Here is a 15360-nt window from a genome sequence, read left to right as displayed (position 1 = left end):
TGTGGCCATTCGCGTGAATCTGAGGAATCTGGCGAAGCGCGCGTACAAATTTTGCTTTTCTTATGGCCTGAATCCTTCCCTTCCTCATTCCCAACTTTCTCTCTCTCTCTCTCTCTCTCTCTCTCTCTCTCTCTCTCTCTCTCTCTCTCTCTCTCTCTCTCTCTCTCTCTCTCTAAGCCATCTTACATCGATGAAGAATAAAGGAGAGCATTAATGTACCTGACGTGGACTGACCAACAGGTGTTATCACTAATCTATGGTTTCCTGCAGCCTTCGTCGATATTTGCTTATTATATAATGTTTATTTGTGTTTTACTTACGAGAAGCGCAAATCACTGCAAATCTTTACTGGGCACATTCCGTCCTTCGCCCGTCTTGTGAAATACGTAAAGGAAGTGAAGCCTAATCTGTTACAAAGTGATTCGCCACAAAATGTTTTCCGAACGGTCTGCTGTGTCTTCTCACATCCTTCCCTTCACCATCCATTGCTCGCCATACCAATTTTATTATTTTTTTTTCTCGTTTCGCTTTTAATCCTCTACTCTACTCCACAAAAACACAAGCGCACACGATGGCAGTCAGGGCAATATTCCTGACGCTGAATTGCTTTACTCTTGTTGGCGCTTAATCTTCTCCCGATGCGAGTTTGGTTCAAATTCAGAGCCGTGAGCTTTTGTGATTTTTTGCTTTGATTTTGTCCCCCATTAGTTAACACGGCGGGTGAAGGCGAGAATGGATGGACGTTGTGATGTTTTCCCTTCAGTTTGCGTCACGGATCATGGCGAGAATCCGGGCGGCACACGTACTGGCGTTTACATAGAGCTACCGTTAATGCTGCTGTTGTTGCTGCTGCTGCTGCGACTGCTGCTGTTTTCGTTATTGTTGTTGTTGTTGTTGTTGCTGTTGTATTCCTCTTGACGTGTGACTGATGCGTGGCGGGTGAGGTAGGTAGGTGAGGGGTGGGGTAGGGAGCGAGTGCTGGGGTTTACAGTGTGGGGGTGAGGAGAGTGGTGGGGGTTACTTGGGGGAGGAGGTGCTGGAGGTTACTGGGGAAGGAAGTGCTGGGGGATACTGGAGGAGGGAAGTGCTGGGGGGTTACTGGGAGATGGAGTGCTGGGGATAACTGGGGGAGGAAGTGCAGGGGGTTACTGGGAGAGGGAAGTGCTGGGGGTTATTGAGAGAGAGAGAGAGAGAGAGAGAGAGAGAGAGAGAGAGAGAGAGAGAGAGAGAGAGAGAGAGAGAGAGAGAGAGAGAGAGAACATGAACTGACAAGACAAGCAAAAGAAATATTCCGTGAGGTGAAGACTGCCGTGATGCACCGTGTCAGGGAAGGGCAGCGCCACCAACACGTGCTTGCATCAGAACGTTGATATGTGTGTTGATATGTGTGTACCGAAGTCTTGAAAGTATCCTCTTGCCAAGGCTAGTGTGTGGGCGGCTCTCGTGAAGCACTTGTCCTCACTCAGTCTATTCGCTAACATTTTTATCTATATTTGAGGCCACCCGCACCTATCCTCCTCACCCACACCTGTCCTCACCCACGTCTGTTCTCGTCCACGCCTGTCCTCGTCCACGCCAAACCATCCTTATGGAGTAGATTTTTTTTTTTCACTGATCTTGTTTTTACTTTGTTCTCGGCTTGATGCACTCGAGGAGAAATCTTCTGGGAAACGTGATTCAGTACAACAAACTTTTTTTTTTAAGGAAGAGGTCCACAAGAGGGCAACAAAAAAATTGAATTAAAAAGACCCACTTAATGTCAGTTCCCATAGAGATGTCAGATAGAATGATAAAAAAAAAAAAAGTCTTGAAACATCCCTCTTGAAATTCCAATCATAGGAAGCAGGCAGGGAGGTCCAGTGTTTACCAGAATAAAATGAATGAATAATTGAAAATACTGATTAACTCTTGCATTAGAGAGGTGGACAGAATAGGGGTGAGAGAAAGTAGAAAGTCCTTTATAGGGAGACAACGAGAGGATTGAAGGTATGCAGATCAAAAGTGCAGTTATCGTGAAAATAGCCGTAAAATGTAGGAAAAGATGCAGCATTGCGGCCAAAAGAGAGAGAGAGTGAAGACAGTTAGAGGACACACACACACACACACACACACACACACACACACACACACACACACACACACACACACACACACACACACTATTTCTCTCTCTCAAACAAACACGTTTTTAAACATAGCACACCACTTCCTTCATATAATGTGCCTACCTGTTATGCATTCTAAATGACCTAAATTAATCCTGCACAGAATTAAACACAAATCTCTCACCCAGAAATGACTGCGAGGATGAGAGGAAGGTGACAACTCGGGGTGAAGAATTGACACATGGAGACCTGCTGAGATTATTGAAATAGCTCACCTGGCGTCTTTCACCTTTGCCTGGACGGGACACTGGCGGGACATTGGTAGGACATCACGGGACACTCACCGCGTGAACCACAATTAAGGGGAAGGATGCGAGAAAGAGGCTGGTCAGCAGCACACACACGCACACACATACACACACACACACACACACACACACACACACACACACACACACACACACAATGATAATAATAATAGCCTCAGCTCCGCTCCTCGCAGACATACAGGAAATAAAGTAAGAATAAAGCTGTGAATCTCAAGAAAACATGAGTGTTAGGAGTAGGAGGGTAATAAGATGAGCCTGACACGCCAAGCAAAGGACGAATAAGACAAACTCGCGAATAAATCTTAGCACTAATTAAGAATGAAAGCATGAAATTCCTGCAAAAACTGAAGCATCAATTTACTTCGAGAACGAAACACGATATTGATTTACCCGAAGTCTTCTACTTTTAACTTTTCCAGAGTGATGCCAGATTTCTTTCTTCAGTATTTTAAAACTTTCACTTTTAGGAAAAAAGGAAAATATAAAAACGCATGGGAGACTGACATAAGATTACCACACTATGGGTGACTGCCATAAAATCACCACAATAAGGCCATATTTTTAAACGTGGTCTTTGTATTTACTACTACTAATGTAGCCACTTGGGAATTTTTAAACCATGTTCCAGCTCCGCGCTTCGGGTTAAGACGAGCAAACCGAAAGAAATCGTATTGGAAATAGTGTTAACTAACCCTCCCCAACAGTAAACCCTAGTGATATTTACCAGACCTAATGAGAGCAGTTAACCAACAAACAGACAACTATACACATGTATGCTACAGCTGCCTCAGTCACCACTGCCTCAAGACATCACGAAATCACTTACAGGATATCCCGTCTTCTCGCCTGACCCTTCTGCCCTCCTCGCTTACACGCACAGATACACACACGCAGTCATGGCGAAGGTTCTGCCGCCGCCGCCGCTGCTGTTAATGTTGTTGTTGATACTGACGCTAAGTCTTAGAGGCGCAGCAAACACCACCTTGGCTTCGGTCTGTCGTGCTGACATAGTTGTGAAGAAAAGACAAACACGAGTCATCTTCTCCAAGGTCTTTGAATACCCTGTAAGTTTCTGGAAAGATTTGGAAGTGAAGCCTGGAAGAGAATTTTGGGGCGTCTATCTTGCGGTGCTGGGGAGTGACGGCACTCACCACACTGCCTCGTTCCCTGCCAAGGGATGCTTCCCGAGCGATGACTGGTGGGCTTTCAGCTGGGTGACATGGCTGTACGCAGAAAAGTTTGTACTGACGATTAAGTATGGTAAATGCATGAAGGGGTGCAGGCTGAACATTGTCCCGCGAGGCCTCTACAACGTCAGCGTGGAGGCTCAGGGCACTTCCAGCTGGAGAGAGATTATGTCAGGCATCGCCTGTGAACGGAAACATTTTATAGGGCCTTATGAACTTCCTTCCATATCCCATTGCATGGAATCTTCAACCACCATGGCCATTCCTCTAGTAAGGACTAATTTTATACTGCCCGTGGTGGTGGCCGTGGTGGTGGCAGTGGTGGTGGCAGTGGTGGCAGTGGTGGTGGTGGTGGCCTGTCGGAAGAATCGTTTGACATCATGTGAGTATTGTGTTATAATGATAATGATGATGTTAATAATAATAATAATAATAATAATAATAATAATAATAATAATAATAATAATAATAATAATAGTAATAAAAGGTTTATTAATGACCCGCTAATGACAATGAAAATTTACACTAGCATGGGGATGCTTAAAAATATAATAGAATAAGCTTAAAGTTAGCCTCTTATAAGCTATTATAAATTAGCACCATAGTGGGAGCCGCACAAAGGTGCTGTGTGTGTGTGTGTGTGCGTGTGTATGCGTGTGTGTGTGTGTGTGTGTGTGTGTGTGTGTGTGTGTGTGTGTGTTGACCCCTCACCACAGTATATACTGGATTGTCAAGGAAGAAGAGGGGAACAGTTGAGTGTCATTGAAAAAGAGGAGATAGTTGTCTGGAAGATTGTGTCGAGTTGATCAATGGAGGAACTGAGTTTTTGAGGCACTGAACAATACTAAGTTTGCTCTGCCCCAGTCAGAAATTTTAGAGAGATTAGAAGTCAGGCGTTCTGTGGCTTCCCTGTTTGAGCTGTTTACTTCCTGAAGGGTTGGACGTCTACGAAAAGACGTGGAAAACTGTAGGGTGGTATCATCAGGGTTGGAATGCATAGGACAAGAAATTTGGTTTAGAAGATCATTGATGAATAATAAGAAGATGGTTGGTGACAGGACAGAACCCTGAAGAACATCACTTTTAATAGATTTAGAAGAACAGTGACCGTCTACCACAACAACAACAGAACGGTCAGAAAGGAAACTTGAAGTTACAGAGATGAAGGATAGAAGCCGTGGAAGGGTAGTTTGGAAATCAAAGCTTTGTGCCATAGTTTATCAAAAGCTTTTGATATATCTAAAGCAACAGCAAAAATTTCACCAAAATCTCTAAAAGAGAATAACCAAGATTCAGTAAGGAAAGCCAGATCACCAGTAGAGCGGCCTTGACGGAACTCATACTGGTGATTAGATAGTGAAGTGTGAAGGTGGTGGTGAAGGTTGTGAAGTGATAGATGTTAAGGAATCTTCCTGTTAAGGATAGATTAAAAACTTTAGATAGGCAGGAGATTAAAGCAATAAAACAATTGTTTGAGGGATTAGAACGGTCACCCTTTTAAGGAACAGGCTGAATGTAGGCAAATTCCAGCAAGAAGGAAAGGTAGATGTTGACAGACAGGGTTGAGTTTGACTAGACAAGGTGTGAGCACAGAGGTACAGTTACAGAGAACTTCCGAAGTGGAGCACATTCTGACCCTCTTCCCTTCTGCAGAGATCTCCATTCTTGGAGACTTCAATGTTCACCACCAGCTTTGGCTTTCCTCTCCCTTCACTGACCATCCTAGTGAACTAGCTTTCAACTTTGCTATCCTGCACGACCTAGAGTAATTTGTGCAAGTGGTATTCCTGACCGTCTTGGAGATACGCCCAACATTCTTGACCTTTTCCTGACCTCTAATCTTGCTTATGCTGTCACCCTTTCTTCTCCGTTGGGCTTCTCCGATCACAATCTCATATCTGTATCTTGTCCTATCGCTCCAATCCCTCCTCAGGATCCCCATAAGCGAAGGTGCCTCTGGCGTTTTGCCTCTGTAGATGAATTGTATAAATATTTCGTAGATAAAGTTCATACAGGTCAATTAGCAAATATCCCGTATAAAACAATAAGATCACTAAAAAATGACCCTAAATGGATGACTGCTAGGTTAAAGCATTATATAGGGCGTAAGAGAAGTATATATAAGAGATTAAGGGCAGGTGAGGAAGTTTTAAGGACACAGTATAATGAATTAGTTAGAACAGTCAGGAAGTTAACGAGGAAAGCTAAGGAAAATTATGAATTAAAGGTAGCCAGCCAGGCGAAGACGGACCCCAAGGGATTTTATCAGGTATACAGGACGAAAAATAAGGATACTGTAGGTCCATTAAAGGCAGCAGATGGGGAGCTGGTTAGTTCTGGGGAGGAGATTAGTAAACTTCTGAATGATTATTTTTTAACTGTCTTCACTCAGGAAAACATGCAGGATATGCCAGATAGTGAACAGGTGTTTAGAGCAGATGAGAATGAGAAGCTGACGGATATTTCCATAACTAGGGAGATAGTGGAGCAGGAGATAGATAGGCTAAAAAAGTTCAAGTCACCAGGACCTGATGAAATATATCCCAGAGTACTGAAGGAATGTAAAAAGATTATTAGTGAGCCGTTAGTTTCTGTCTTTAGGAAATCACTGGAGTCGGGTGAGGTACCAGAAATGTGGAGGCAGGCTAATGTAGTACCCATCTTTAAGAAAGGGGATAAAACTTTAGCGTCTAATTATAGACCTGTCAGCTTAACTTCAGTTGTAGGTAAAATGTTAGAGTCAATAATAGCCAGGAACATTAGGGAACATTTAGACAAACATAACTTGATAAATCAGTCACAGTATGGCTTCACGAAGGGGAAGTCTTGCCTGACAAACTTGTTAAGTTTTTACAGTAAGGTGTACGAGGCAGTAGATAATGGTGATAGTTATGATATCTTATATGTGGACTTTAGTAAAGCATTCGACAAGGTGCCCCATCAAAGGCTCCTGAGAAAGGTTAGGGCGCACGGGATAGATGGGAAGGTGTTAGGTTGGATAGGGTCATGGCTTGGTAACAGGCGACAGAGAGTGCTAATAAACGGCTCAAAATCCGAGTGGGGTCATGTCATTAGTGGGGTGCCACAGGGATCAGTATAGGGCCATTATTATTTCTAATATATATCAATGACTTGGATAGTGGAATTAATAGCGATGTTAGTAAATTTGCGGATGACACAAAGATAGGTAGATTAATTAGGTCAGAAGCGGATGCCATCGCCTTGCAGACAGACTTAGATAGAATGAATGAATGGACGGATAGATGGCAAATGCAATTTAATATCAATAAATGCAAAGTGCTTAGCGTAGGTAGAGGAAACCCACACAATAGGTACACATTAAACACCCAAACTCTGGTAGGTACAGGGTACGAGAAAGATTTAGGAGTTATAGTTAGCTCTGAACTCCGTCTAGGGAAACAATCCATAGAAGCCAGAAACAAGGCAAATAGGGTACTAGGATTCATTTTTAGGAGTGTTAAAAGTAGAAGGCCGGAGGTAATATTAAAGTTATACTTGGCGCTGGTCAGACCTCATCTAGACTACGCTGTGCAGTTCTGGTCCCCACATTACAGGAAAGATATAGGTCTATTAGAATCAGTACAGAGGAGAATGACTAAAAGGATACAGTACAGGGTATGAGGAGTATTCCTTACGAAGCGAGGTTGAAGCGGTTAAATTTACATTCTCTAGAGAGACGTAGGTTAAGAGGGGACCTGATAGAGGTCTTTAAGTGGTATAAGGGTTATAACAAGGGAGATGTAAGCAAAATTCTTAAGATCAGCAACCAGGGTAGAACAAGAAATAACGGGTTCAAGCTTGAAAAATTTAGGTTTAGGAAGGAGATAGGAAAAAAATTGGTTCTCGAATAGAGTGGTAGATGAGTGGAACGGACTCAGTAATCATGTAGTTAGTGCTAGGACACTAGAGAGCTTTAAGAGAAGATTAGACAAGTTTATGGATGGGGATGATAGGTGGAAATAGGTAGGAGTGTTTCATACAGGGACTGCCACGTGTAAGCCTGGTCGCTTCTTGCAGCTTCCCTTATTTCTTATGTTCTTATGTTCTTATGTTCTCTGCTAGTTGGGGGGACCTGAGGAGGTATTTCGCTGATTTTCCTTGGAATGACTACTGCTTCCGTGTCAGAGACTCGTCTTTGTGTGCTGAGCGCATAACAGAGGTGATAGTGTCCGGCATGGAGGCGTACATTCCTCACTCTTTTTCTCGACCTAAACCTTCCAAACCTTGGTTTAACAAAGCTTGTTCTCGTACTATACATGATAGAGAGGTGGCCCACAAAAGGTCCTTAAGCCTTCCATCACCAGAATCTCATGCACTTTATATTTCTTCCCGGAACCATGCCAAGTCTGTTCTCTAACTAGCCAAAAACTCTTTCATTAACAGAAAACGTCAAAACCTTTCAAGATCTAACTCCCCTCGTGACTTCTGGCATCTAACCAAAAATATCTCTAATAACTTTGCTTCTTCTTCTTTCCCTCCTTTGTTTCAACCAGATGGCACCACTGCTATCACATCTATTTCTAAAGCTGAGCTCTTCGCTCAAACCTTTGCTAAAAACTCTACCTTGGACGATTCTGGGCTTGTTCCTCCCTCTCCTCCACCCCCTGATTACTTCATGCTACCTATTAAAATTCTTCGCAATGATGTTTTCCATGCCCTTACTGGCCTAAACCCTCGGAAGGCTTATGGACTTGATGGGGTCCCTCCTATTGTTCTCCAAAACTGTGCCTCCGTGCTTGCACCTTGCCTAGTTAAATTCTTTCAGTTCTGTCTTTCAACATCTACCTTCCCTTCTTGCTGGAAGTTTGCCTACATTCAGTCTGTTCCTAAAAAGGGTGACCGTTCTAATCCCTCAAACTACCGTTCTATTGCTTTAATTTCCTGCCTATCTAAAGTTTTTGAATCTATCCTCAACAGGAAGATTCTTAAACGTCTTTCACTTCACAACCTTCTATCTGATCGCCAGTATGGGTTCCGTCAAGGCCGCTCTACTGGTGATCTGGCTTTCCTTACTGAGTCTTGGTCATCCTCTTTTAGAGATTTTGATGAAACTTTTGCTGTTACCTTGGACATATCAAAAGCTTTTGGTAGAGTCTGGCACAAAGCTTTGATTTCCAAACTACCCTCCTACGGCTTCTATCCTTCTTTCTGTAACTTCATCTCAAGTTTCCTTTCTAACCGTTCTGTTGCTGCTGTGGTTGACGGTCACTGTTCTTCTCCTAAATCTATTAACAATGGTGTTCCTCAGGGTTCTATCCTGTCCCTCACTCTCTTCTTATTATTCATTAATGATCTTCTAAACCAAACTTCTTGTCCTATCCACTCCTACACTAATGATACCACCCTGCATTTTTCCACATCTTTTCATAGACGTCCAACCCTTCAGGAGGTAAACATTTCACGCAGGGAAGCCACAGAACGCTTGACTTCTGATCTTTCTGAAATTTCTGATTGGGATAGAGCAAACTTGGTATTGTTCAATGCCTCAAAAACTCAATTCCTCCATCTTCCAGACAACTATCTCCTCTTCTTCAATGACACTCAACTGTCCCCTGTTCTACACAGAACATCCTCGGTCTGTCCTTTACTTATAATCTGAACTGAAAACTTCACATCTCATCTCTAGCTAAAACAGCTTCTGTGAAGTTAGGTGTTCTGAGACCTCTCCGCCAGTTTTTCTCAGCCCCCCAGCTGCTAACTCTGTAAAAGGGCCTTTTCCGTCCATGTATGGAGTATGCTTCACATGTCTGGGGGGGTTTCACTCATACTGCTCTTCTAGACAGGGTGGAATCAAAAGCTTTTCGTCTCATCAACTCCTCTCGTCTGACTGTCTTCTGCCTCTCTCTCACCGCCGCAATGTTGCATGTCTAGCTGTCTTCTACCACTATTTTCATGCTAACTGCTCTTCTGATCTTGCTAACTGCATGTCTCCCCTTCTCCAGCGGCCTCGCTGCACAAGACTTTCTTCTTTCTCTCACCCCTATTCTGTCTACCACTCTAACGCAAGAGTTAGCCAGTATTCTCAATCATTCATCCCTTTCTCTGGTAAACTCTGGAACTCCCTGCCTGCTTCTGTATTTCCACCTTCCTATGACTTGAATTCCTTCAAGAGGGAGGTTTCAAGACACTTATCCATCAATTTTTGAATACTGCTTTGACCCTTTTATGGGACTGGCATTTCAGTGGGCATTCTTTTTTATTGGATTTTTCTTGCCCTTGGCCAATGTCCCTCTTACATAAGAAAAAAAATAGGAGGTCTATAAGTCTTCCGAGGGCTTAGGCCAGCGAGGATATAGAAAACATCACTGCGAAGGATTTTAGTGGATAACATGAAGTAGTCAGAGGGTTGAGAAGAAGGAGGAACAAGCCCTGAATCATCTAAGTTAGAATTTTTAGCAAGGGTCTGAGCGAAAAGTTCAGCTTTAGAAATAGATGAGATGGCAGTGGTGCCATCAAGTTGAAATAAAGGAGGAAAAGATGAAGAAGCAAAGTTATTGGAGATGTTTTTGGTTAAATGCCGGAAGTCACGATGGGAGTTAGATCTTGAAAGATTTTGACACTTTCTATTAATGCAGGAGTTTTTGGCTATTTGGAGAAGAGACTTGTCAATTTGATGTTTTATGTTTGGTATGACACGTTTGTATGGTGTACGAAGATTTGCTTAATTACGGAATATTTATGGTAATTGAGGCGGTGCTGATATCACGTGTGTTCTTCTAACTGAACATTAATTGCGCCGATTGAATATTAGTTGTGTTCATGAATTTGATATTGTCTGTGTTCTTGCACGATGACTTCGTTGATGAATGACTATGTTGAAGAGATATAAAGCGACACCAAATACTTTGAGCGAATTAAAGATGAATGCGAATGAGGAATTTTGACTTTTAAGAAATATAAATAATTAATAGTTATTAATTAAAATATGAAAATGTTTGAGTTTTCCAGTAGCTTTTATACACCAAAATCCATGCAACATCTCGTTCCACGACATGTGTGTGTGAGTGTGGGGCGCATGTGATGAAAGCTTACCTCGTGCTGTCTTGCCTTCGTAATCCACTTTGATCCACACTAAACTAGTGGATGTTCCTTACCTCCTCCACCTCTGCTCCATTTATTCCATCCCATCTTTCATTCGTTTTGTTCGGTTTTGTTATTTCCTGTCTATGTACTTGTCTCTTAGTGTATTCAATCAGCGTAACTGTCTGCAGCAAATGAGGCGAGGCTCCAGCCCCAGCCTGCCGCTCCCAGCCGCCACCTGCAGTTCACCAAGGGCCAGGGACGCACCCCAAACCAAGACGAGGAAGCCATCTATTACGAAATCCTGCCTGACCTCTCAGAACGCCGAGTGGTGGTGATGCCGGCTCCACAGGACTCAGAGAAACCCGTCTACGATGACGTATTACCTGAACATGGCGTGCGGCCTCATCCACCTGTCTACGAGAACGTACCTCTTCCTGGTGGTGGTGCCTCCCCTCACGGGCTCCAGGAGGCTCCGGAAGTCAATGAGTCACACATCTACGCCACGGTGCTGTAGACAACGTGCACCGCAGCCTGGAAAATACAGTCAGAAGACTGTAAGGAAACCAATTTCTGAGTCTTGTAAAAGAGCACCACTGGGACGTTTGTCCCTCAAGTGTGTGCCAATGATGTCTTTTGATTTGCTTAGCTTGGTTTGTTTTAGCAAAACTTATCTTTGTTTGTTGTTTTGTCCAAGAGTGGCCTTGGTTGAATGGTGCAGGCCAGTGGCCAGTGTGCACTCCCTGCTGGGGCACCGGGCCAGTGTGCACTCCCTGCTGGGCCACCGGGCCAGTGTGCACTCCCTGCTGGGCCACCGGGCCAGTGTGCATTCCCTGCTGGGGCACCGGGCCAGTGAACACTCCCTGCTGGGCCACCGGGCCAGTGTGCACTCCCTGCTGGGGCACTTGCTATGTGTTGCAATGCCAATGTAATAAACACTAGAGCTACTTCTTACTTCATTCACCTTTCCCTGCACGCGGTGAGGTGAACACTGTGGTAGTAGAAGACTTAGTAGTAGTAGTAGTAGTAGTAGTAGTAGTAGTAGTAGTAGTAGTAGCAGTAGTAATAGTATCGTGCTAGCAGTGTTGCACGCAAGATCACTGAATTATTATAGAGGTGGCTCGAGGATGATGTTAGACACTGGTCATTTTCGATATTTAATTAATTAAAATTAAGTACAAAATCAGTTTCCATCAAGCAACTTGCAATTTATCTTCCACTTTGTTCAATCGCCAAATTCAACTCACATCTAATACGGGTGTCAGTAACACCCTACGCAATACAAAACAGCGCAATAGACAACATCCTATAACTAAATATCAAAATAACACAAACATCCTACAAATCCTCTAAGTTTCCTCCTTTTACCTTTATCAAATTATTGAATAGATTTCCTACACTGCATCACACTACCTTCAGGCTCTGCTCACAGACAACAACATGTGCCTCTCCATTTCGTCTCAGCCTCTCTTGTCAGGGACTGGAACCTCTGCTTCTTCGTGTGCTACTGAATTGTTCCACTGTTACACACTACAATATATCTGTAGGACAAATATAAGGAAACCACGCTTTGTCAAATCATTTATTTCAACCTGTATGGGAAACTCAGTGTAAGCCATACAGAACCACAAATATCAGTTACTGTATCATAGTAAGCATAGTAAGCATACAATATGAACCCAAAATAACACAAACAAACGAATACAATCTTAGATATTATAAATTTCACAGCCCAGTCACAACCTACATCAGCAATGCAAGTATCCTCCCCAAAACACAGTAATCATACAAACAACTCACTTCATTAACACAGTAATCATACAAATAACTCACTTCATTAACACAGTAATCATACAAACAACTCACTTCATTGGCCCACGGCACATTCGCCCTAGTCACTGCAAGACAGACAGCCACCAGGCACCTTCCATCAGGCAGAACCAACCGTCACCTCCCAGCTGAACCAGCACCGCTCAACTGGTCGTCGGACAGCTACCAGCAGATAGACACCAACCACCACTTCCCAGCTGATCCGACACCACTCAACAAATCCGAACACTATAACCGGGGAAATATAATCACCAAAATACATTACATATACAATTCCAATACCTACCTTAATCATTTCACAGCCAATAATTAACATATGTATAAACATACAAACAACTTACTTGATTGGTTGTCAGACAGTCCCAGGTACTCCAGCATACACAAGTCACCACTGTGCACCGTCCACCACCACCTCCCAGTTGAACCGTCACACACTCATCAATCCAAGTTCCTGCGTCACCCATCAAAAACCAAACACTGTATCCATGACACAATAATCCTGGGCAGGGAGGAGATGGTGGCGGTGACGTCAGTGCTGGAGTACAACTGACTCCTTACACAGGCTGCACCTACCAGGAAGGCAGACACCACGCCATCAATCAGTATACCTACGAAAAGCGCACAGACGAAAGAGCATAACAAAGCGCTAGACACACTAGACATATAATTTATGATACATTATCCACACGATCCTATCAGTGATACGCCCCTTACGTGTGGTGATTCATGCACCCTAACCAATCACACACTACTTTTTGACATTTTGATCAATCTGACACTACATATGACCCTTCAGAAAATATCCATGACCAATCGCAGACTACCTCTGGCCAATCAGAAATTAAGGCAAGGTTCAAATCGGAGTGTATGTAGGCGTTAATATGTTTCCATAGGTTGACCTCTTTTCCTTGGTAATTTACTTTGCCTTCCAAGCTCCACCTTCCCTTTCGCTCCGCCAACTTGATACAGTACCCTTTGTTAATCTTCTTTTTCTGGTAGTAGAGACCGGCTTCATGTTTGTTGTTTTCGCTATGGGATCTTGTGCTTTTCTCTTCTTCCTGTTGTTCTGGCCTCTTGTTTTGCACTTTCCAGCTCCCTAGTTCTGGACATCTCATAGGAAGGTGTAAATTACTCTTCCAGAGGGGACCGATTTGTTGTCTATCTTCTCTTATTTATTCTACTTTCTTCTTTTTTCTCTTCTTTTCTCCTTTCTTCTTTTTTCTCTTCTTTTCTCCTTTCTTCTTTCCCTCTTTCTTCTCTCTTCTTTCTTTTTTCTTCTCTCTTCTTTCTTCATAATGAAATATACTGCTGCGTTCAGGCTTACAACAACAGTAGTAGTACCAGTAGTAGTAGTAATAGTAGTAGTAGTAGTAGTCGTATTATTATTATTGTTATTATTAAGTAATAGTAGTAGTGAAGTGAAGTGGCAGTGGTGTGTGTTGATATTAGTGGTGGTGGTGATGGTGGTGGTGGTAGCAGTGTTTGTGGTAGTGGTGGTGGTGGTAATGGTGGTGATAAGAGTGACACAGGATACATTGCCATGATAAGCAAGCATTGTAAAAGGTTGTAACTTTTCTAAATGTGTGTGTGTGTGTGTGTGTGTGTGTGTGTGTGTGTGTGTGTGTGTGTGTGTGTGTGTGTGTGTGTGTGCAAGCAAGCGCGTGATGATGATGTAACAACAGTTGGCACCACAGCCCCAGGAAAGCTTCCCTGCTCCTTCAAGCCACTGAGGGCCAAGCCAGTCACCAAAGATATGGCATTTATTGCATCATTTATTGTCTTTCCAGCATGTTTCCAAATAACTACTTTTCAGGGATGTTTTAATACAACTTTAAGTAGAGGATGAGTTGTAAGTAATGTATTGCTAGTAGGCAATGAGCGCTGTATTATCAGTAGGCAAGGAGCGCTGTATTGCCAGTAAGCATGAAGCGCTGTATTACCAGTAGACAGGAAGCGTTGTATTACCAGTAGACAGGAAGCGTTGTATTGCCAGTAGACAGGAAGCGTTGTATTGCCAGTAGACAGGAAGCGTTGTATTACCAGTATGCGTGAAGCGCTGCTATTCCAGTAGGCGTGAAGTTTAGAAGGAAGTACAGTACGTTTAGGCGAAGGCGGTTTTTTTATTTTTATTATATGTAGGAGGGAGACTGGCGAAGGGCAACAAAATTCAATGAAAAAAAAAAAAAACTCTGAGATGCCAGTCCCAGAGAAGGGTCCAAAGCGGAAGTCAAAAAGTGAAGATAAGTGTCTTGAAACCTCCCTCTTGGAGGAATTCAAGTCATAGGAAGGTGGAAATACAGAAGCAGGCAGGGAGTTCCAGAGTTTACCAGAGAAAGGGATGAATGATTGAAAATACAGGTTAACTCTTGCATTAGAGAGTTGGACAGAATAGTGGTGAGAGAGAGAAGAATGTCTTGTGCAGTGGGGCCGCGGGAGGAGGGGAGGCATGCAGTTAGCAAAATCAGAAGAGCAGTTAGCATGAAAATTGTGGTAGAAGACAGATAGAGATGCAACATTGCGGCGATGAGAGAGAGGCTGAAGACAGTCAGTTAACGGAGAGGAGTTGATGAGACCAAAAGCTTTTGATACCACCCTGTCTAGAAGAGCGGTATGAGTGGAACCCCCCCAGACATGTGAAACATACTCCATACATGGACGGATAAGGTCCCTGTACAGAGTTAGCAGCTGGGGGGATGAGAAAAGCTGGCGGAGACGTCTCAGAACGCCTAACTTTATAGAAGCTGTTTTAACTAGAGATGAGATGTGAAGTTTCCAGTTCAGATTATAAGTAAAGGACAGACCGAGGATGTTCAGTGTAGAAGAGGGGGACAGTTGAGTGTCACTGAAGAAGAGGGGATAGTTGTCTGG

At 43.3% G+C, this 15360-nt stretch overlaps 1 protein-coding gene and 1 long non-coding RNA gene across 2 annotated transcripts in view; both read left to right on the top strand.

Moving 5' to 3' along the window:
* Nucleotides 1-15360, top strand: part of LOC135101213 (uncharacterized) — a 150318-nt gene that overhangs the window by 65198 nt on the left and 69760 nt on the right. The window lies entirely within an intron of this gene.
* On the top strand, nucleotides 3292-11606 carry LOC135101212 (uncharacterized). The gene is made up of 2 exons (XM_064004827.1): nucleotides 3292-4003; nucleotides 10854-11606. Exons 1-2 carry the CDS (start codon nucleotides 3331-3333, stop codon nucleotides 11177-11179), a joined length of 999 nt encoding a protein of 332 aa, XP_063860897.1. The 5' UTR covers nucleotides 3292-3330; the 3' UTR covers nucleotides 11180-11606.

Source organism: Scylla paramamosain, chromosome 6 (assembly GCF_035594125.1).
Source record: "Scylla paramamosain isolate STU-SP2022 chromosome 6, ASM3559412v1, whole genome shotgun sequence".
Classification (NCBI taxonomy): Eukaryota; Metazoa; Arthropoda; class Malacostraca; order Decapoda; family Portunidae; genus Scylla; species Scylla paramamosain.
This window is presented reverse-complemented; position numbering and strand designations above follow the sequence as displayed.

Bases quoted from the DNA above. Each gene is read 5' to 3' on its own strand.
- LOC135101212 (XM_064004827.1), top strand. From the start codon at position 3,331: ATGGCGAAGGTTCTGCCGCCGCCGCCGCTGCTGTTAATGTTGTTGTTG. The intron at 4,004-10,853 runs GTGAGTATTGTG...AACTGTCTGCAG, and splicing joins GAAGAATCGTTTGACATCAT to CAAATGAGGCGAGGCTCCAG.